Below are 23089 nucleotides of genomic sequence, written 5' to 3'. Positions count from 1 at the left end.
TTAGTCACAAAAACGCTTTATTTGGGCTAGTTTGTCAAAAGACACCACAAAATGTGCAGCATCCACGTATAATCAGTGCCAACAAACAATAAGAAAAATAAAAAACCTAACGATTTCATAGGTTAATAATATCAAACGAAACCACAAAATGTGCAGTATCCCTCGGAATCGGTGCCAATAAGCAAAAAAAAGAAAGAAAGAAAAGCCTAACAAACACGCTCAACAGCTGATTGTTACAGCTGTTGAATAGACTTAAATCGTTTGCACAGTAACAGTGCTTCCAATATAAGGTCAGCTAAGTTTCTCCTAAATTCATTCTCGCCCAGCGAATCTGGGAAATATTGGCTTCAACAGTAGCCGTTGAGGAAAGAATGTTGCCAGTCATCCACAAAAGGTTTTCAGAGCTTCAAAATCTTTGGTGGGCCGAACCGGCTTCCGTGCATCATGAAAAGACATCACTTCGCCAGTGCCATCGATCTCATCGCGGAAAGAATCTTCTTCCCGATCCTTTTCCAGGAGTTTCCTGTGTTGTCTCTCAACACATTTTATTTAGTAGCCCGACTATCATTTCTCCTTCAGTCTACCGATATATTTTCAGAGGACTTTTGTCACTTCAGGTGGCTTTAATATTACCAACTCGCTTGGAGGAGTCCTGGGAAGGTTAGCTTATTGACGCAACAAGACTGTCTGGCAAAACGAGACCATGCAGCTCACAAATAACCAGACAGTTTGTTGCGTCACAATGTTCAACTCGATCACCATGCAAAAATCGTGGTTGATTTTGGGGGTTCCAGTTCCATGAGCAGAATATAATTTATATTTTAATAATCAGTACTGCGGCAGCTTCTCATTGATACACGTTTTATAAAATTTAGCGCTCGAAAAGCCGGTCAAAAATGGTCGTAAAATTGCCTTTGGACAAATGGAAAGTATGACGTTAACCAAATGCAGTCAGCCGCTCAATCTCGCTGTGCCCATACCATTTAGGACACCATGCTTTCACCCCTAATGGGTGGGCTGGACCCAGATTAAGAAACCTGCCTTTCACAAACGCTCTTCTCGCTTGTAACTTGTCCTGTTAACACAACACCATGAACGAAATACACTATTTGGCAAGCCGTGTTATTTTTGGCATATGCCGAAAATTGCTTATTTTTGGCATTCTCAAATTTTTATTTTGGGGAGTTTGGGCATCTGGCTTCTGAAATGCCAAAAATAACACGGTGTGGTGATGCGTCCGGCTTCTTGATCGGTAGGCCGTGGGTTCAATCCCCGGCCGGGTCGGACCGGGCTATCCTGCTAGGCGCTCGGCAATCACGGATAGCATGGAGGAGAGAAATGGAAGTGCAGACTAGACAACCTTGCTATAAAAGCCGTATCGCATCTCCGTCGTCAAAACATCACGATGGAGCAGGCGAATAAGTATATCACATTACTCTCTCTCTCTCTCTCTCTTCGCCTACCTCTTAAGCTCTCGCGTAGCACTAGTGGTACGTTTACGACAGTTTTAGAATCCCTGTGTTAGATCAACAATCCACCATGCATATAACGATTACCCATATAAAAGCCAGTAATTGTGTTTATGTATATTGACCTTTATAGTATGCTATTTTCATGACATATCTTAAATGTCCTCGACGTTAATTTATCTCTACAAAAGGACTTACTATCCGATCTATAGTAGCATGATAACAATCTCGTGATTTAACCTGACTATCGCTGGTCACACGAAAACAATTCGCGGTCTAAAACAAATATGTATCAGATAAAATGTAGTCTATTTGTACATAGTAAAATTTACATTATACATTTACGAATGGCTTCACATATTTATTGCGGTGTTCAACATTAACAAGATATTAGATTTACTGTAAATTTTGTTCAAAGTCGGCCCTTTCGTCATCTGTAAAATATCATGACAACGCTTTCGATGAGCTTCGGCGTCACAAATCCGTCCCGATACGTATAGTCCCCGCATTTATTAGTATCCTCACTTGTAGTTCCAATGCAGAGATCGTAGATGTATGCACGCGATTGTGTTTCGATTTTGACACCAGGACAAAGTGCGTACACAAGGGTCTCAGAGTGTATCACGCGAAACTAAAAATAATATTTCTAGTTGGAAGCATATAATAGGCTTACCATAATACTTAGAATCCAACAAGAGCATTTTTTTCTGGGCAAGTAGCCCAATGCGAAAGTAGCCGCCGGCAAAAGTTATGAAAACAACAAATCAAATTTATTTTTCAGATTCGGCCTATGTACACTTGGCGGTTCCCCTAACTTTAGCCAATAAGGAATTATCATTCGTAAGTAGATCGTGAAATTGATCGTGAATTTTGAGTCCAACATTTGCATTATGGATCATAATGCTGATGCTGATGCTGATGAAATTCGCGATTTTTAACATTTCATTCAACAGAAAGTTGAAAAATGTTTGAAATAACAAACAAGAAGGTAGGGGTGGCAGGGGAATGTCTTAGAAAACCAGTGAATTATGATGTATCATGGATGGTGGCTACAGTATGTTTTTGGAAATAAATACAACGTCACGCCTAAGTCTTGTTGAAAGTAAAAGCAGCTAACTCGAAATACTAAAAAGAGCACATTCTGGCATTTTCTAGCGTCCTCGGAGGACCATTCACTTTTCTTGAAAAAAGAGGACAAATCCTCCTAACAGAGGACATATATGGCAGGTCTAATCAATAGAAATACAACGTTCAATAACAACTTTTCCGACAATGCGAAAAACTTTCTTATTCTTTCAATCTTGCGGTGGTCTAATGCAGTGTTGGGATCAAGTCACTACCTTCGAGTCACTAGTCATTGCACATTTTGACTCGAGTCAAGTCAAGTCAATCGATTTTCGAAGGTGACTCGAGTCAAGTCAAGTCACTCGATTTTTGGAGGTGACTCGAGTCAAGTCGAGTCAAGTCAAGTCACGAGTCTAGTCACAATTCAAGTCAAGTTGCCTTTTCGAAGTATGAGGCATGATTACGTCGTTGCATTTTGCGAGGTGTCTGAAATACCAATTGCATGATCATTGCTTTTGAATTAAATAGTTTGATTTTTGATTTTGAGTTAAGTATATACGCGAGAAGGCATTTTATTATTCACATATACGTAAAGCTGCTGTAATTGCATAGCCTCCGTTTATAGTTACCAGCCGAAATGGAGAATAGAGAAACGAATTAATAAGGTGCAATACATTACCACCAGTGGCGGCTCGTGACAATATCGGGTGGTGGGGCAAGGGCTGCAAGCGACTTTTTATCAAGATGATGTCAAAGTCGCGTTTTCCAACGTAAACAAGTAACTTGGTGGTACGCCAGGTACGGTAACATGAACTTTCCGACAACAGTGATTTTAACGTATGTGCCGCGAGAGGTCTGCCGGTGAGCTGTGACTTGAAGTGTGTTAACTGCGTAAACGGCGTACGGAACAAAGATTCGACACGGTTCATGTTCGCACTATACCTGACTAATTATCTGCAGAAATGGAAATTACTATAACTCGAGAGATTGCGTAACATAATTCTGAGGAACTACGGATAGCAGCCTCGGAAATTCGGTCCCGGTACTGCATAGGAGATTTTGGCCTTGAGGCTGGAGACTGTCACACGACACATACGGCTTACGGAGTTACGGTCTATATGTCTGCTGCAAAATCGCCTTTTGGAAAATATATTACCGAATAAATACGTGGATGAAAGCCGAAAACTTGGTACACTGTTACATGAAATCATCGAGAAGTAGCCTCATGACCGCTTTCGGTATGCTACACTGTTAAAATTAATACGAACAGACCAACACCGAATTTTGCGTAAAATTTACTGAGGAATAGGCTGATCAAGCGATCAGCTGTTAGCCGCCATCGAAAACGAAACATCTATCGCGCTTGACAGGGGTTGTAATTGTAAGCAAATGGCCTGAAGGCCTCAATTTCAGGGTGAAATTGACATTGGAGAATGTAAAATAAAAGTAAATATTTGAATGCAAACCGAGGATGTTAGTACACTGTTTCATGATATCATCATCTCATCACCTATCTCAGTATGGAACACAGCGTTAACACAGATGCAGCGGCTTTGCGTGAAATCCGCAATGCGTTAGGTAGGCTAAGTGTCAGATCAGCGCACATTTCTACCATACTCGACCTTGATAACGAAATTGCTGCCCTAATCATTGAGTGCCAACAATGAGACTTCGCACAGCGTTCGATACTAAAATCAAGACATACCATGCAAAAGCTCATGACGGATCTGGAGGAGCATCGTTAAAATTAATGGAGACCAATACCGGCTTTGCGTAATATGTTTGCGATAAATGACGAGTCAGCTCTCACTCGACTTAGGAAACGAGATTACCACTAACATAGTTCAGTGACAAACTTGAAACTTGGTACAGCGTTCGATACTAACATTAAGACTTACCGTACCAAATGACATGACCGATCTCGGTATGGAACATCGTCAAAATCAATGGGTACCAATACCGGCTTTTGAGTAAAATCTGTTTGCGATACATGGCGGATCAGCACACACTCAACTTCGGAAACGGAATTACTACCCTAAACTTTAAGTAGAAACCCTGAAACTTGGGGCAGTGTTAAATACCACCATCACGACATGACATACCAAGTTTCAATAATTATCATGCTGTGAAACACCGTCAAAATCGACCTATACCAGCAAAGGTCGACCAAACGCATATGACGGTAACGGAGTTCAGATATAGATACGATTGTTACATCACACCTTAAAGGCAACCAGGCTATGTTGCCTCACCTGCTCGGTAATTTTATGAATAGGAGAGAGTAAATCAGTGTTTCTTTATTGTGGGCGGCTTTGAGAGAATAGACAGTGAACGCTTGTTATGAGCGATACCGGGGCATGCCCCGGCTAGACATTCGCAAAGCGAAATCACGGAAGAGAATTCGATTTTCGCAGAGACTTCGCTATATATGGGCATTTACAAGTGAAAGGACAAGAAGAATACGATTTTCGCTGTGATTTCGGTATCTATAGATTGCTGTGCGTCTATAAATGGTAAAGAACAGAATTTTAGGTGGGGCAATGGTTGAGGACTATATAAACTATACTCGAATTCAATTTCAATAAAACAAGAGGTTTGGTTAAGGTCAGAGAATAGAAATAGACATTTTGCTATTAAATTACTTTACTATACTAGTTTACGACAACGTAAGCTGTAAGCTTCGTTCACTCGTTTGAGGTCAATTTATTTGTGAGAGAACAATGGAGGCTCAGTAAAACGCACGATCATTGGATGATTGGTCGCTCTCACGGATTACAACAACGTTTCGTGAACAATCGGAAGATATGCAAGATACAGCAATTTTTATCAACAGCGATTTTTATCAACACCGATTACTTGATGACTTGGAATTGAATGGTGAATTTTGCTCCGAGTCACGAGTCAATCCACATTTCTGATACGACGAGTCAAGTCAAGTCAAGTCAAGTCATTTTAGCAAAGTGACTCGAGTCAAGTCAAGTCATACGTCAAAGGTGACTCGAGTCTGACTCGAGTCAAGTCATGACTCGAGTCATCCCAACACTGGTCTAATGCCATTTGTTTGCTCGTATACTTGGTCAGCATGGTTGCGAATAGTAATATGTTCCACCACTATACAGTTCCATATAGTTGTAGTTTCGAGTTGGATTGGGGTCGATAGCAGAATTCTTGCCTAACTGTTGGAGTTTTACCCAAGCTTCTCCGATCCACGTAGAGTATATTATATTATAGGAGCCTAGAACGAATGAAGGGCGTGCAATAATGTCGGCAGCTTAAAAATCATACATAAAACATCGGCCTGGTGTTTAAAGAACACTCTTGTCGCCATAACAACAACAGGTGCAGGTGGCGAGATAGCGCAGTGGTATAATCCGCGGCTGCAACACCAATGGGTTGGGGGTTCGAGTCCGACAGAGGTTGACTTCAGAATTCCTGTACCTAAGTGATGAAGGTTTATCTACGCTCCTCCTCGCCACCTCAGCCGCGTAAGCGGTGACTTACAAAAAGCCTAGAAGTGGGCCGTGCTATAAGTCGCCAGTTGCGGGATAAAAATGAAGAATAACGACCTGGTGTAAATGACCATAGTAGTCGACAAACACCATTAATAACAAATAAAACAAACAAACAACAGGAGCAAAAAAGTAACAACAGCAAGCCCAGGTCCAGGCCGCTATAAGTTGACTGAATTCATTTATGCCGAATTCACTGCAAACTTCTAGGTTTCAATAGGAAATTGTGATGACGTCCTAGATTTCAAATTGATATAAGGACGTGAACGCAGGTTGATTATGGAACTAATTCGTTGTAATTACCCTATATCCTTTTCTATTGTGTATATTTTCATAATGACGTGAAAATGACCGTAAAATAAATTGAAATGTAAAACCGTCAGCTGGGGTCGTCCATATGTTGATATGGAAGTTGGAGTTGGACCAAATTGCGTAAGAGAAATGAAATCCTAAACAGGATCACAGAGGATAACAGAGGTTAAACTTCAATTTCAAAATATTTGCTGATCGTTCAGAGGTCAACCGACCTAAGTGATACAGACACATCGGGTGGAAATAATGTTATTCAGCGACTCACATGTATGTATTCTGGGACAATCACACCATCTGCCAAGATATCTCCCGTATACATGCTCAATAACTCGTTTCCATCCCCTGTATCCCAGACTACTGGAACGACCGGACCGTCGTCTAAACCGTTGGCTTCGTATTCGCTCGAACGTAACGTATAATTGGCGTAGAAGAAAAATGCAAGATTTCCGCCATAAGATTGCAAAAAGTCGGTTTCGGTGTGATACCTCAGAAATGCTCTAAAGTTAAAATATTAAGCTTGATCAGTGTTAAGTGGGCATTTTGATTTTTTCTTGAAGTCGAAAGCCTGTACCGGTCAAGATATTGGGCAAAAGATCCCCAATGTGTGCTGCAAATCTTAGATTCTTTAGAGACCATCAATGTCAAACATACGACCCACGACCCGTCAGATAAGTTCATCCACCCGCGAAGCAATAGTGAACAAGTTGAAAAATGCTTGGATTATTATCCAACGCATATCTAACAAAATTTGAGATTTTTACTAAGGAATACTTTCACGTAAATAATTGAATCCCTTAGTTCAGAGTATGCTGGAGAAATGGAAATAGTTATTTACAGAGATGCAAATGTGAAACCGTTGTACGCAGGTTACGCGAAGAGTATTTGTTACACATAGGCCTACCATATAATTCAAATATATGTGGTTGTACCGCAGTAAAACTTCTGATTGAAAAGGTTCCCAGACGTCCGGGTTTACAGTGAAATCTCATGTATTCCTCACAGACGCAGGACCAAAGCCGTCTTACGACAATAAAACAAAGAGAGCATATAAATATGCCAACTTCAGAAGGTTTAAATCTAGCCCGTGATCCAAGTTGAGTTTGACACGTCTGTTTTAGACATTACATTACAGAGAGTTGTCCTGATCTAAAACTTATGGCTGACTTTGACTGCATGTGAGTACAGGTCGATCTCTAGTTAGATGCGGAGTACAATATACAGGAGATAAAAAGCTCAAGTGGTTTGGAAACCTTGGAAAATCATAAGCTATTTAACCTTTCGCCGAATTGAGTCATTGGAGTATCATTGGGCATATGCCAAATCATCATGTTCTTAGCCTTCAATCCGAAGTATCCTGGATTCTTGTAGTCATCGCATGCAGCTGAATTCGCTCTTCCGTGGATGGCCCTGTTCTTCCAGAAACCATCTCCATGAGGGTGGCTGGAACTGCTTCCTTGCTCGCTTGACCAACGATCACCAGGTGTACATTTTCCATCGATGTTATTTTCATGCACAGAAGCAACCAGCGTCCATCCTCCACCTGCCGTGTTCATGTCGCAGTAGACTTCGAAAATTGTGCCCTAGGTATAACAATATATATGTCAGTTCTCGAATTATTCTCTACGTTTTCATATTATTTTATTGAACACTCAAAATATTTTGTTTAGTAATAATTTTTTTGTAAGGAAGTACTTCTATTTTTTGGAAGTACTCAAGTAGTTTTCCTCTACTTCTGGTACTTACTCGGGTAGATCTGATTTTCTCTACTTCATAATATTTTGTGATATGCTTACTTACTTTTCGCTATTATCAGTTTGTCAAGTAGAAGTAGTTTAATCCCCCAATACGAAAGCTAGCCTGAGGAATTGCGGGACTGTTCTCACGGAGTACCAACATGTAATATTCATAAAAGTCAAGTGAAGCCCAGAAATTTTGTTGTGATGTGACACATTTATAATCAGTGAATATAAATTAGATTGCTTGGTTCCGCTTACACAGCAATGTCGACCATATCAAATATTTCAATACAGTAAATATTGCTCATCATAGCGTTTGAAGCTACCGTTTCGCAAGCTAGCAATTACCTATCACACCGTAATCTAGCAGCCCATGACGTGTCCTACTAATCCGGAAAATCTGGCTTTTGTTAACGTTACACCTGTTTCAGCAGATCACCTTTGAAGCATTCTGGACAAAAGACATGAAATATATTTTCCGCTTTTTAGAAGTGGTATTTGTATTTCATTTTCAATTATGAGTATCATACTTTGAGTTCTAATTACTTTCAGTTCTTTTGTTGTCTGCAGAACATACATGTTAAAGCATAAAAGCAAGTGTAATAATGCCTCTATTTTCCGAAAATAAAGCTAAACTAATTATAAATTTTACGATCCACAATATTTGTTATTAACGTATACTAATCGCGCAAAGTGTTGAAACCGTATCAGATACAACTTCTCCGTATTGCTCTTCGCCTAAATTGGGGTCTTATAAATGGTGTAGGGTGCCATGCCATGATATTCTCTAAAACGGGGTCTTCTAGTACACAAAGGGTTAGTATCGCATTTTCATATCAATACAATAATCTGCATCCTATGATGCGAAGAAATGCTTATTTTGTTGAAAATTGATACCTTCTGGTTGCATCAATAAGAATCCAGCTTTCTTCACCTTCCGCATAGCTCAATTTGCAGCTTTTGACAAACCACGCGAACAAATCAAGACTGTTTTCAAAACTAGTTACTTACTTGAGTAGATTGAAAGTCAGTCAATTCTACTTCTACTTCAAGTAGTTTTAGGTGGCTGACGAATGAAGTACTTCTACTCGTACTTGATTATACTTTTTCGTCACTACTTCTACTTCTACTTGAGTAGCTTTCTTGACTGCTTTGACCACCTCTGAATAATTCAGGATAATTGTTTCTTGAAGTCAAAAAATTCAAAAGTAACAATATCATTGATAAATATTCCTGCCTCGAGATCTCTTAAAAAGTATGGTCCATCTTCCGAAGAGTTGTCTTGTCGTTTGATTTCGTCACAGCTAGCTGCAGGGTTAGTGATTGATCCAGGTTTTTCGACGTCTAAGTGTATATAAGTCAATTTGACAAAAGTTACATGATCGGACTCCGCTGCGTATAGGTCAGTAAATATGTAGTCAAGGTCAGAAGGCATGACGAATTTTAACGTCATTTAGAAGATATCCTATAATACGTTTTATTAACAACGTCGCATATCCAAGATCGTTCCATGTCATACGGGAGCCTAGAGTGATGAATTTTGAGAATAACATGGTCCTCAATAACCAAACGCCGCGGACACTTACCGTTTAATCTCCCCTCAAGTCGAGAAGTATCCTGAACCGATTTCTCCAAATCGCTTGATAAATCGTTAAATTTGTCGCCGTTCTCTTGTAAATCTATGCATGGAATAGTTCGTAAGCGGTTAAGACACACGATCTCATTTCATTCGAACTAGGATACACCAACCACAAAATTTAGGTGATTTCGTTATTAATAAATGGCAGTTTGTGAATGTTTCAATTGTCAGAAAGTGATCGGTTCTACAGCAGTGTTATGACGGCATGATGTGAAAAAAGGCGACCAGCATAAAAGGTAAGCAGTGTATTCGCTATACGTTTTTTTACTGAATACTAATAATGACAGTGATGACGTTTACCAATATATGTTGATCCAGGGCCGCAGCATATCAGCAGAGCCGCCATTAGCGCTCCTATAGTTAGTAATGATCAAAGCGTTTTGCTGTGGCCGGGTTGTAACCAAGTCACAAGACTCCGAGTCACAAGTCAATCGCACTTTTATAGTTTTGACTCGAGTCAAGTCGAGTCATTTTCAATTCACCACTGAGTCAAATCCGAGTCCAACTCATCGAGCAGAGGGTCGAGTTCGAGTCAGGGTATTAAGGGTTGAGTTCGAGTCAGGGTATTATGACTCGAGTCCGAGTCATTGTGCTGACTTCTCAGTTTCCAGTTAATGTCTTGTTTAACCCACTTTTCATAATCTGTTTGGTGATATCGAATCGTTCGCGGTTATAATATACTAATTTTCCTCGCTTTTAGCAGTTCTGATCGCATTTTCAAGTACCAGTACCTGTAGCCGAAATACCAATAGTGTGGTTACTTTACTATTCTTCGAAATAACAATGAAATATCGGTCTTGGCCGTCAGAGTCTCGAGTCATATGACTTTGTTCGAGTCATGCACAAAGACTCGAGTCCAAGTCAAGAAAACACACGAATTGAGTCGAGTCGAGTCATTTCCGTATTTTAAGAAAATGTCTCGAGTCAAGTCGAGTCATCAGAAAATCGTGCTTCGATTCGGACTAGAGTCATTACAGCCCTGTGCTTTGCAGTTATAGTAGTGCGATAATCAACAAAACAAAACTACGATAAATTATCTTTCACTTTTCGCTAGCTCGATATTGAGTCAGTTAATACGTAACTGCTATTCTGACTGAAATTGCATATATTTTCTCACTCTTTTTCACCACTAGCATGGCGCGATTTCAAAGATTACTGTCATTTAATCCAGTTTTTTTGTACGCGGGAAAAGGACCGTAGGCCTACACTAAATCTAAGCTTCATGTTAACTTCAAAAGGGAAGCGTGTGTTAGTTGGGCAGATTAAGATGAGTTTGGTAAATAGGCATATAGTCATAAAATTACGTCACTGTCGAATTATCACAGAGTGTATATTGTATATGAGAGGATGAGTTCATTATAATATAGACACAGTTACATGCTATAGATATGTATGCTGAGAAGCAAAATAAACAGGTGGAAACTGAAGACTACAATTACCACTGTCTTCTACTACAGATCTGCCTATGTAAAACCGCTTCATATCACGATAATCCCACCTGTTTGCCACTCGAATCTGTGATAAAAATGAAGCCCGAACAAAGCTGCGTTCAGCGACAGAGACAGGAAACTCAAAACGGCGAGGATCGTCAGCGCACGTCTGCTGTGGCCGCGACTTGGTTTCGTAGATTGATCCTTGGTAGTGTTTTTGATATGTTTTGATTCATCATTTCCGCGCGAGTGCCTGGGTGATGTATTCGATGTCTGTGGGTCCGGAATCGCATACTGTGCGTAATCTTGACTTGGATCTGTGTTTTGCGGCCCACTGTCGATGTAGTCGTAATACGTTTTATCAGACATAATATCAGCGTTTTTGCTTGGTTTGCGCTGAATGCAAAATATTCGATGATGAAACTAACTGATCCGACAAGCCAAGCCACTTCAATTTAGAGATCCTCATTTTTTAGATTCAAAGTGCATGTTCTACATGCCATATGGCATGACCTTATACGAAAACATTTCAGTTCTCCGTAACGTTGTGTCCTACTACGAGCTCTGGACAGGTGCTTGACAGACAGACAGACAGACAGACAGACAGACAGACAGACCATAAAAGCATCATCGAACACCTACATACACGTATTCACAGTAGGGTTGCATTTAAAACAAACGGTTTTTTAAAATACTTTGTTTTAAACGAAAGTCATTTTGATTTTTTTTCAAGTTATAGAATTATGCCATAGTTGTATAAATACTTTCTAAAAACATGTTGTATGAGTCTACGAACAATCACCACCCGATATAGCCGACGTCTATCGATATGGGATGGTTGGAGCCCTCAAAATAGTCGGTTCAACAGCAATAGTGCAGATATTTCGTCAAAGGAGCTACATTTATACTATATTGTCAATTGCCAATGTCAATCCACTATGACGTCGCAATTGAATATACGTGACGCCATGGCTATTAAAGCAAAACAAAAAAAAACAATAAAAAGCATGTTATAAACAAGGGCCTTGTTTTACTAAATTTGTTTCAAATTGATTTTTGTTTCAAATGCAACCCTAATTCACAGGCTACTCCTAATTCAGAGTCATAATTTGTTCAGCGCAACGTCCGGTGTCACTCACAATCCAGCATCGGCGTATTGACGGTACGACGCAACTATGACATTTAAAATCGTAATACCGTTCGGATTATTATGATTGTATAAAATTGGAAGTTTCAGCATATACTAAACTCATTCCGAGTTCAAAAAACTTCCTTTCTCTCAAGCGGCTTCGTGCCCCCTTCAGATGCTTTCAAGCCCACCAGTTTGAAAACCACTGATATACACGATGTTGATCTAGCACAGGAGCGGGCAACTTCTCCAGTCGGCGGGCCGGATATGAGAAAATGAAGTACTTGGCGGGCCGGATTCCTGAATCGATATATCAAACGCGTATTTATCCACCTATACAAGGATTTATTGTATTCAATGTTAACTTTAAGTAAGCATAGCGATCAAAGTAGTATTCAATGAATTTAATAACGTACTGTAGGCTAGGACAATAACTGTTTAAGTCAATGAGACATCAGTAGTCGAACAAAGTTGTAGTCACTATAATTTGACGTAGTAAGCGAGGAGTGGAAAATCGCGGAAGACTGTGACCGCCCGCCATATTATCAATTAGGAACAAAAACTGTCTGCGGGCCGGTCAAAATCACGTCGCGGGCCGGATCCAGCCCGCGGACCGCATGTTGGCCGTCCCTGATCTAGCACCTTTATTCGCAATCTATGGAATAGGCAGATGTACATTGATTGGCCGTTCGAACACAGTCATGAAGTCATAAATTAAAACAGTGACAACGCCGATTAAAGTTATAATTTTTTTGGGCGCCCTCCCTGCCTTATTCGTGACGTCATGTCGGACCGGCGTATGCACTGTGAGAGACGCATAAGATTTAGTTTGAATTTGGTTCATTATATGCGAATAAATATTCGGGTTACTACGAATATCATTTCAGGTAACGCTGAACTAACTGAACAGTAAAGAAATTAGGATTAGTGGATAAATTACAGTAACAGCCTGTGACATACTTTCCAAGCGCACACTATACGGATAAAATAAGAGCGAATGGGTTGTAACGCCGGAACCTATTCCGGCAGAAGCTATTCGCACAAAGACCACATATATTCTGCATTCGAACGAATTAGCTAGTGTCAAAGCAGCGAGTTAAAAATTGTGAGGCATTCAGAAGATCTAGTGTCAAACCAGAGTGTCTCAACGCGGCATTCAAAATAGCGAATATGATTACATCTTTAATGCCTTGTTTTCAGTGTTTTGACACTCGCTAATTTGAACCCGAGTTACATAGTTACACTACGTTATTTGTGTATTGTAACTGACATCCTTGATACAAGGGTTTAGGTTTAGGGGTTTCGTCTCTTCAATAACTTTAGATCAGTTCTTTTTGAGAACTATGGAGCAGGGTTGTAACCAAGTCACAAGGCTGCGAGTCACAAGTCAATCTCACTTTTATTGTTTTGACTCGAGTCAAGTCGAGTCATTTTCAATTCACCACCGAGTCAAGTCCGAGTCCAAGTCATCGAGCAGAGGGTCGAATCCGATTCATGGTATTATGACTCGAGTCCGAGTCCAAGTCATTGTGGTGACTGCTCAGTTTCCAGGTAAAGTTATATTAAACCCGCTTTTTAGAACTCTGTTTGGTGATATCGAATGTTTCGCATGTATAATATACTAATTTTCCTCACTTTTAGCGGTTTCTAATCGCATTTGCAAGTACCAGTACCAATAGACAAAATCCCAATAGAGCGGTTACTTTACTATTCTTCGAAATTATCATGAAATTTCGGTCTTGGCCGTCTGAGTCTCGAGTCATATGACTGGGTTCGAGTCATGCGTATTTTGGAAAATGACTCGAGTGAAGTCGAGTCATCAGAAAAACGCGACTCGAGTCGGAATCGAGTCGAGTCATGACTCGAGTCATTACAACCCTGCTATGGAGTTCACGCACCTTTTGCCCTTCTAGGCATATGCTGTCGATGTCACGATGTTGTTTATCATACTGACTATGGATTGAAGACGCAACATTCACGCCGGACGGTTATAATGTGACATATTACCAATCAACGATGATTATGATCGACATATAATGATTTGTAGAGTCTAGACCAGAAGTAATATTTACTTATTTATTAAAATCCTAACTATTGAGAGAAATGTGTGGGATACCATATAATTTTCATTGGCGTATCAATGCATCTCGGGCCAGGTTTTACTGTCGGCTGTAATTCTGACATGCCTGTCCTAGAATAGAAAAGTGGATGCATAAATTTGCTAGCAAATATCCTTTCTCCACCCTTCATAATAATGTACTGTAATATTTCTGAAAATCTACCTTCAGTAATACATTATTATAACGAATAAAGAGAATATTTCAATACTTCGTTATCACGTAACTGTGTATACGTGCAGTACATTCGACCTCTATATAAGCTCACCCACCAATGTATGGTCAGCCAAGGTTTTGCCGACCTCTAAATACCGTTGGTGGCAATAGGATAGGTAGAATGTTCCATCATCCGCAATTGGAAGCGAGACAAAAATGAATAGCCTAGACGTCATCATAACATTATTCATCAATGATTCACATGAAAATTCACACTTTTGATGCTTCTCCAGACCTCACTCATATAACAGTTATTCATCGGCCAACCACGGCTGACTGCACAATACACATGCACGCGGTTGGCGGACTAATACTAATACTATAGATTTCTGCTATACAACATTTGTTAAAAAGAAAATTAAGATACGTCAGTTCCAGTTACGATATTTTCTGGTCGCATACCAATAAGGTGACAAGTCACTCACCACAAGAAGATCTATGCTTTTTGAAGCATAGATAATATGTGACGCATATTCTGAATTGATTCACTCTCTAAATAATATCATATAACACAGGGGTTCTGAAGCGAGTGGTGCAGTTGGTTAAGCGCCATCGTCGCGTCACCAATAGTGGTTCGAGTCCCGGTTCGGACCAACTTCTATGTGTCGAAGGTTTCTCTGGGCTCCTCATCGCCGACCTCGCTGCGGTTGCTGTGCATTGAAAAGCCCCGACCGAAAGTGAGCCGTTGTATATATTAATTTAGCTAATCAGCTAATTTAGCATATCAACTCTCTCATCGCAACGTTTGAAATTGGTACTGTTTTAATAATCGGTATTCGTCTGGACCTGTGGTTCCCAACGTGGGCGATATCGCCCCCCAGGGGGCGATTTGGCGGTCTAGGGGGCGAAAATAACGAAGGGGGTGATAGGGGGGCGAAAACGGACGAAGGGGGCGATAGGGGGCGAAAACAACGAATGGGGCGATAGGGGGCGACGGCGCGTTAAGACGGTTATATTGGAGTCGGGACCGTAACTACCGCACCCCAAACCCCCCAATTGGGGCTGGGGGGCCCGAACTCGAAGGGGGCCAAAAATTATTTCGTGAATTAACATAAATTGTAGAGTATTTTTTAGAAATTCATGCAACTTTTTCCAAAAATTTTCGCTCCTGCGCGCAATTTTATATTTTAATATATCTTGACTTTGGGGTATACCCGTCCCCCAACAAAAATACGCATGATTTATGGAAATGGGAGACTTCGGCGTCAGATATTACTGCGCCACGACGCACCAAGACATATGAAGTTAGAGGCCATGTAACATGCGACTCCGAGAAGTGTACCAGAACGATTAGCGGCGAGCAGACCTTGACCGAAAAGGAATGCCCTTGTGCTGACCGAAAACTTCGATATATATACATATATGTTTAATTTTCCATATGTGCCTCAATGGCTGACGTCGAATGTTTCTGTCCTGGCGACCTTAACCCTACAGGACAAATGCTATCCCGCAAAGAAAAAATTATTTGCCAGATAGAATCATGTAACGAAGTCAATATGACAACGATTCCGCCTAATTTCGTGGCAAAAGCAAACAACATGATGGGGGTCGGTTTATCACCCTATGGGAGCCCAAGAACAAAGTTTATTGGGGAGGGGGGGGCTGACGAAGTGCTGTTTCGTTCCTGCCAACGGGTATACGCCCGAAGCTGATATGTAGCGAAAAATCCCACTGGCTTACAGGGGGTCTGAGGTGGTTTATCACCCTATGGGGCCAAAGACCCACGTTTTAGGGGGGTGACGAACTGCTGTTTTGCGGTTCCCGACATTTGGGGGGCGATGATCGGTGTGGAGCTTCAAAAGGGGGCGATGAGTCGAAAAAGGTTGGGAACCACTGGTCTGGACTCTGGTTTAAGGGTATCCCGCTGGGTAGAGCATTTTTAAAGAGTGTTTACACTCACCCCCACTGACTTGAACAGATCACGACAAGGAAAGGGAATTAAACCACAACTCAGTGTGGAACAATGAATTACCTTTCGCAGAGATAAATGGAAACCTTACATTACGAAGAGCCGTTGTCTTAACAAAGCGAGGAAATGTGAAACGACATCATTAACAGTTTCATTCGGAGTTCAAAAACACATATCCCCCTTCTCATTAGGAAATTCGTTGCTAGCTACGGATCAAGCCCAGCAATCCATATTTTGAGGTATTGTTAAAATTGGCGACAACGTTACAGAGGCATACTTCAGAATTGCTTGGAATATTGCTAAAGCCAAGAAGTCAGCTTGAGGTGATGGGTTTTGAGAGAACTTTAGCGGACTGTGTGAATTCCCTGTTTCCGGAATGTAGCAACAACGACAACATTACCTGGCACATCTTCAAGATACAGTTGTCTGATTCAACTGTGTCCAAATGAGTAACAGCAATGTCAGTCGATCTTTTGTCGCAGTTTTTGAGACAAGTTGTCGCGTTGGCTATACTTCAGCCTAACATCGGACAAATCCACCGACTCCACGGATACTGCATAGCTAATACCTTCGTCTCATATCGAGGAATTTTGCGTGGGAGGCGGAGAGCTGAAAGTGACCGTGGCCTCTGCGAAGACAACAGTTACCGTAATTTGATACTTGTTCGCTCAAGTATAGTGTTCCGTGGTGGATGGGTTGGAGGGTGCATGTATTTACGTGTTGCTGCCAATAGTAGGCATATTTTTAAGAGAAAAATCGGCGTGATTTACTTACGCCACTTGAAGATAGCATACTCGCACAAATAACCAAAACTGCAGACTTGCAAACGCTGTCCAATAATGATTGAGAATGCATAAACATGTATTGAACGTCCATGATTTTAATATAAGAGAACGGTGGATATTTCTAATATATGTTGGCCTTGGCTTGGTGGTATGCAATTTGTGTTACGGGTCCTCGTGAATCGTCTTAATTGGGCGGCAAGAAGATGGCCTGAAGTTAATTGCGACTCCCAAGTTTTTGACGACACTTCCTCCATCAGATATACTAGTAAATCCGATGACGGGGGTAGAGAGTAAATAAAAATTGATAGTAGAATATGGAAGTAATATTATTATTGACAAAATACATATTAAGTTGATAATTATTCTGGTTTTCGCGTGACTAAATGCACATGGATTTTTTATAACATTAATGCTTGCGATTTTGGTGTGTAGGCTACTAATAAATACTATACTATAAATAAATAGACAACACCTAAAAGACAAATATATGTGCCAAGTGATACAGTAAATTTCTAGCTGTATCATTCACAATGCATTGCGATATTATGTGATATTGTGATCATCGTTCATATGCCATATTAAACCGTCCGAGGGCAGTGTTGCCTTTCTACTGCAGCCACAGTTGATAACGAGTTTGTGATGTAGACGCCAAATTTCGAGAACATAAAAAATGCGCAAACGGTTGAGAGGTTTAAGGTAAAATGGACCGACATGTGTTTATTCATATTGTATGTATGTTACACGTGCCCCAAGAATATGGCAAACATATTTTTGGTCGCGCTGCCATATTACGTCTGACTCAAACTGCCCCCGCGGTCTTGCAAAACCATTTGCACTATATTCTATCGATAATATGTCCATTTTCAAAGCATGGGAGTTGCGGTGAAAACTCTTTAATTTCCCACTTTCTCTACGGTAGTGATTGGTTTCGGTGACGCTGTTCAATGACCTTTTTATGTCATTACCCATAATCGTATCCGTAACCAGTGACCACCCAAAGGGCGATTCATGAATAATGAAAAAATCGTATGAGTTCGGGATCATCGTTTTTTTATTATGATAGAATGGATTGATCATTCAATCAGAAATTTCGAATAGTAATATATATCCTGGAATCAGATTACCATGCCATTATGCACTTATTCGAAATGATTGCTTCCTTCCAATGTTATATTACTGCTAGCGAAGTAAATGAAATAGCACTGCATTCAATAACACGCTGCAGATTTCATAGAATACTATAGAATACTTCTTTTTTACTTACTAGAAATCGTTACTTCTACTTACACTTGAGTAGAATTTAACTTGAGTAGAAAACTAGGCCTACTCGAACCATCTGTGCCGATACACTATTTGCAGATACATTACATACCAAGCTCATCCAGACACTCGGTATTGTGGTTAACCAATCCTTGGTGATTTGCAAATTATGTAATTGATATATTATGGACAAAATTGTTTGGGAGCCACTATGGTATATTATCCTTGAATTTTGTATAGTTTAAGTTTCTTTTCCAGTTTCCAAGACCGTGATGCAGCGAGTTCTATTAAGTTGAAGTTGAATTATAGTTGATTGAAGATATCATGATTACTGCAAAATTATGTTATTTCAGTGGTAAGTTCAATTCAAAGTGTAGACACACAGTGGAACCTGAGATTCCGTTGCGGACGCGCGTCTCAGACTTCATTTGGCTCGCATATACCGATCGCGAAACTGAACACAACAGCGGAGTTCCGCATAAATACCATTATAATGTACTTCAAGCGCAGGCTACAAACTGTAGTAGAGATACGACTTGAAAATTTCAACAAAATAATAAAGCATGTCACTGCCAGTAGGCATATCCCATCAAATTGCGCCCGTATCACTCTTGCTGATTGAAACGCGAGTCGTAAATCTTCTAGGACTAGAAAACCGGTGTGAAATTATGCACGTTAGACGTGACATAATCGGTCACAATGTTATAACTTGGTCAAATGTAATGTGTATTGGTATATACCCTAGTTTGTGGGGCTTTTGTAGTTTCGATACGAAATTGCTTCATCAAGTTTGCTGCCATATGTCTGGGAATAGCGATTCGACTAGAGCCCCACCGCCTCAATACGGGACTCAACCTCCAACTGCACCTATGATTCAGCAACCGCTATCAGCGAATGGCTCCATACGAGCAGCAATCAGCGTACCAACCAGCACCCAACTCAATGCAACAGATGCCGTACTATCAGCCGAATCCCGCATTGGCTCAACCGTATCAACAGCCAATGCCGGCAGCAGTCCCTAACGTTACTCAAGTCAATCAATACAATTCTCCCCCAGCACCAGCCCAGCCAATAGTGCATTATTATGTTCCGCCACCGGCCCCAACAGTACAACAGCCGGTCGTTCAAAACAGCATTCAAAACAACATTGTTGTGGGAGCAACGGAGCATCAACACAGTCGGTGAGTGATGTTTCATTCCTTTTTTTTTGCAATGGCGTTTCGGTAAGAGGTTAAGTTCTTGTAGCTAAATACGTTACGCAGTGATAACTCAGGTCTTGTAAATTAGTATGTATGTATGTACTATAAATAAAATAAAGTTTTAGGCAGAATAAGATTTGTATTTCGTCTATTTCATTTTTCTTCGAATTATGGGATAATTACATCGATATTATTATTTGAGGTATTGTAGTATATTAGTCTATAAAACCTAGTTTAACGTCACCTAAATCATGTCGCCTTGTTTTAATAAATGTGGTGGCTATTCGGCTACGATATTTTGCGAGTATTTACAGATTATTTGGTTATTGATGGGCTTGTTTCTTAATTTCTTTTATATGAACGAATTGGTGTCCAACCGCCAGCAACACTCAATTAAGTTGCGTTAACGGCGGAGTATAGCTCCATCCAGGATAATCGCATCGGTACATGTATTGAATATATTGCTTTGAACAGTAATCATATTTAAACCTCGACATTCAATGGTATATGGAACTGGAGATTACGCTATATGCCGTACCTCTTTCTTGCCAGTATTAATATAAAAACTTACCGCATTTGCTTATTTACACACCGGTGCTGTACACTGACGTGGCGAAGGAGTGTGCTATCACATAGTAGTAAATTGGGACTGCATTGGTGTTTTTTAAGTCACACTGTATACTGTCACAGTTGAAATTACTCGCCACATATATTCCAATCTCCCTTTCTAATATTCAATGTGGCTATAGTTTTGTGGGTCCTATAGCCTATACATTTTCCGTAAAGCGATCGGGTGGAAATGTTTTTGTTTCAAAGGTACCCGGTCCGTCGTTCCGGGTAAAATGATGTGTTCCATTTTCAACTTGATCTGCTGTGGCTGCTTGTTAGGAATTCCGGCTATTATCCTGGCTTCTCAGGTAAAGTATGGATTAGATTTGCGACCTTGCTGCTCATAGTTTACTGGCACTGGCTACCACAGATCACCATAATTAGTAAGGTATTTTCATGGTCATTGGTCCAGGTATCTGCACGTTCAAATAAGGGAATTTCATATCAGGACCTGAAATATCGCCTACTGCAGGTGGGCAACGGGAATATTCCGAGGTGGGCCGCAGACATATTAGGAAAATTCCCAAGGGCATATGCCATGTACTGTTAAAAAGTCTGTTACTATCCTATTACAGAGACAGAATTCATTATACATTTTGACATTGAGCACCACATGAGGTGGGCCACGGGATATTTGCGAATCGAAAAGTAGACAACAACTATAAAATCATTATGAACCACTTACTACATCACGTCATCGCATAAAACTATTCAAGTGAAGATTTTTGTCGCTCTTAAAGCGATGTTACAGTCATCTGTATGAGACAGGAAAGCATGCATGGTTTTTTTATTATCACATCAATACTTCACATTCCAGGCGAATAGCTTGAGGAGCCACGACCCGCAAAGAGCGCTTTCAAAGGCAAGGGCTGCCAGGGCTCTTAACATCGTGGGTTTCGTTCTTGGAATCGGTCTCATTGCAACTGTGGGAGGCCTTTCAACTAGAACAGCGACAGTCGCGTATAATTATTCCTATAATAATTAAAAAGTTCGAAATATGCTGAGAATATCATAATATTATCATTCAATAAAAGTCTAAAAACTTTCCATGCTCAGTGTACCATTAGTTAACTATAGTTAGCACCATTGGAGTTCTACAGAATATGATATCAGACTATAAGCGCAACGGATGACTTTTATCCTTACGATCATGAAACCAGCATCTAGATATAGAGGAAAACTACCACTACACTACGCTGCTTTCAGAATAAACACAACAATGAGCTAGTTTTGATTTTTCCTCCAGTCGTTTGCTTTGTCTATGCAAAGTACGCATAATTATACGACCACCAATACTCGCGTCTTCAAAACAAGTATACAGTCAGAAGACCGTGGGTATCCATGAGGTGACTTTCTAGGGATGATACCTTGTAGGGATGGTGTGAACTGTGAACCCCTGAAATGTTGAGATTCGTGTGAACACGAACCTTTTTGAAAGGTTCTGTTTGAACGCAAACGTGAACCTTAGGACGTCACGCCAATTCCAACCCTACCTTCCAGTAAAGGAATATATTTAATATTAATGTACACAATACCTCGCGACGACTCAGACCACGTTATCCCACGATGCTGAAGTGCATGCTGACTTTCTAAACGTCACTAAATGTATCAACTGAAGCAATCAAATGCTATAATAAGCCCATAAAATCAATATATTCGATCGCTTTGCAAACAATTTCGACTAGGACTTGCAAGGGATTATAAGCTTACGCCAGGCCAGACCGGACAATGTATTCGGCGTCTGACTATTGCTATAGCCTACATAGATATTGAGAAGAGTGCAAAACAAGTTTCTTCACTTGCTACCGATATTACCCGATTGACAAGTTATAGAGCTGTAGCCAACACCCCAATCGCATAGATTTGATTTTTATGATACAATACACATCAAATTAAGATGGATCCTGTATGCCTGCTGTATTTTTTACCTTAAACAACGACGTATTCTTCATATAAATTTCAATGATTGGTTGAATAAGCATCAGTCGCTGACTACCTATACATTTACTGTATTCCGTCCATGATGTAGTGTGATGGCGGGTCAAGCTCATAACAGAGAGTCACTAAATATTCACATGGAAAGCTGGATATTTCGAGCAACCCTTTTTAACAAAGCAAGTTAAACTATTGAGATTGGCAAGGTGCATGCTTGTTTAGTGTAGATTTTCATAGGCGAGTGGTCTGAAGTTGAAATGCAAAGAATTTAAACCAAAAATGCTATAATGACGCGGGAAATTGTTATAGAAAACAGATACATAACCTACGAAGGCTCGTTTGTGAACCTGAACCTCCAAATTTCTGAGGCAACATTCAATTGTTCATACGCGCTCGATAAAAAACAGTAGTGCAAATGTAGGCTACTTGTGCACTATTAGAAGGTTTTCAAATTCACTTGAATACACACATTTTCAAGTCAAGCTTGGTCGTGAGTTGATTGAGCCAGATATATAGCTGAATTATGCAGGATGAAAAATTGGGATTGGTTTATATTAGGTATATAACAATGGTTCCTCAATCGTCGAGGATTGTTTCTGTTTTTTTTTGTGTGGTAGCCTATTTATGGTGTTTGTCGACTACTATGGTCATTGGTCATTTACACAAGGCCAATATTTTTCATTTTCCGTAGCTGCCAACGTGTAGCACGGCCTACTTCTAGGCTTTTATAAGACACCGCTCACTCGAGGTTCTGATTTCAAATAACAACC

General features: G+C 40.4%; 1 protein-coding gene and 1 long non-coding RNA gene across 2 annotated transcripts; one reads left to right on the top strand and one right to left on the bottom strand.

Moving 5' to 3' along the window:
- Positions 1-1820: 1820 nt before the first annotated feature.
- LOC145453932 (intelectin-1b-like) lies at positions 1821-18502 on the bottom strand. The gene is made up of 6 exons (XM_080331896.1): positions 11229-18502; positions 9678-9770; positions 9329-9435; positions 7631-7935; positions 6621-6852; positions 1821-2100 (listed from the first exon to the last, which is right to left on the bottom strand). Exons 1-6 carry the CDS (start codon positions 11527-11529, stop codon positions 1900-1902), a joined length of 1239 nt encoding a protein of 412 aa, XP_080188022.1. The 5' UTR covers positions 11530-18502; the 3' UTR covers positions 1821-1899.
- A 58-nt stretch (positions 18503-18560) lies between these two features.
- Positions 18561-21431, top strand: LOC145453931 (uncharacterized). Its single transcript, XR_013919977.1, has 2 exons — positions 18561-20692; positions 21202-21431. It is a non-coding gene; the product is annotated as an uncharacterized LOC145453931 (long non-coding RNA).
- The last annotated feature ends 1658 nt before the right edge of the window (positions 21432-23089 follow it).

The sequence above is a fragment of the Botryllus schlosseri genome, chromosome 13 (genome assembly GCF_051294905.1).
Source record: "Botryllus schlosseri isolate E-star chromosome 13, Bs_hap1, whole genome shotgun sequence".
NCBI lineage: Eukaryota > Metazoa > Chordata > Ascidiacea > Stolidobranchia > Styelidae > Botryllus > Botryllus schlosseri.
The sequence above is the reverse complement of the archived record's forward strand: the minus strand, read 5'-3'. Positions and strand labels throughout refer to the sequence as shown.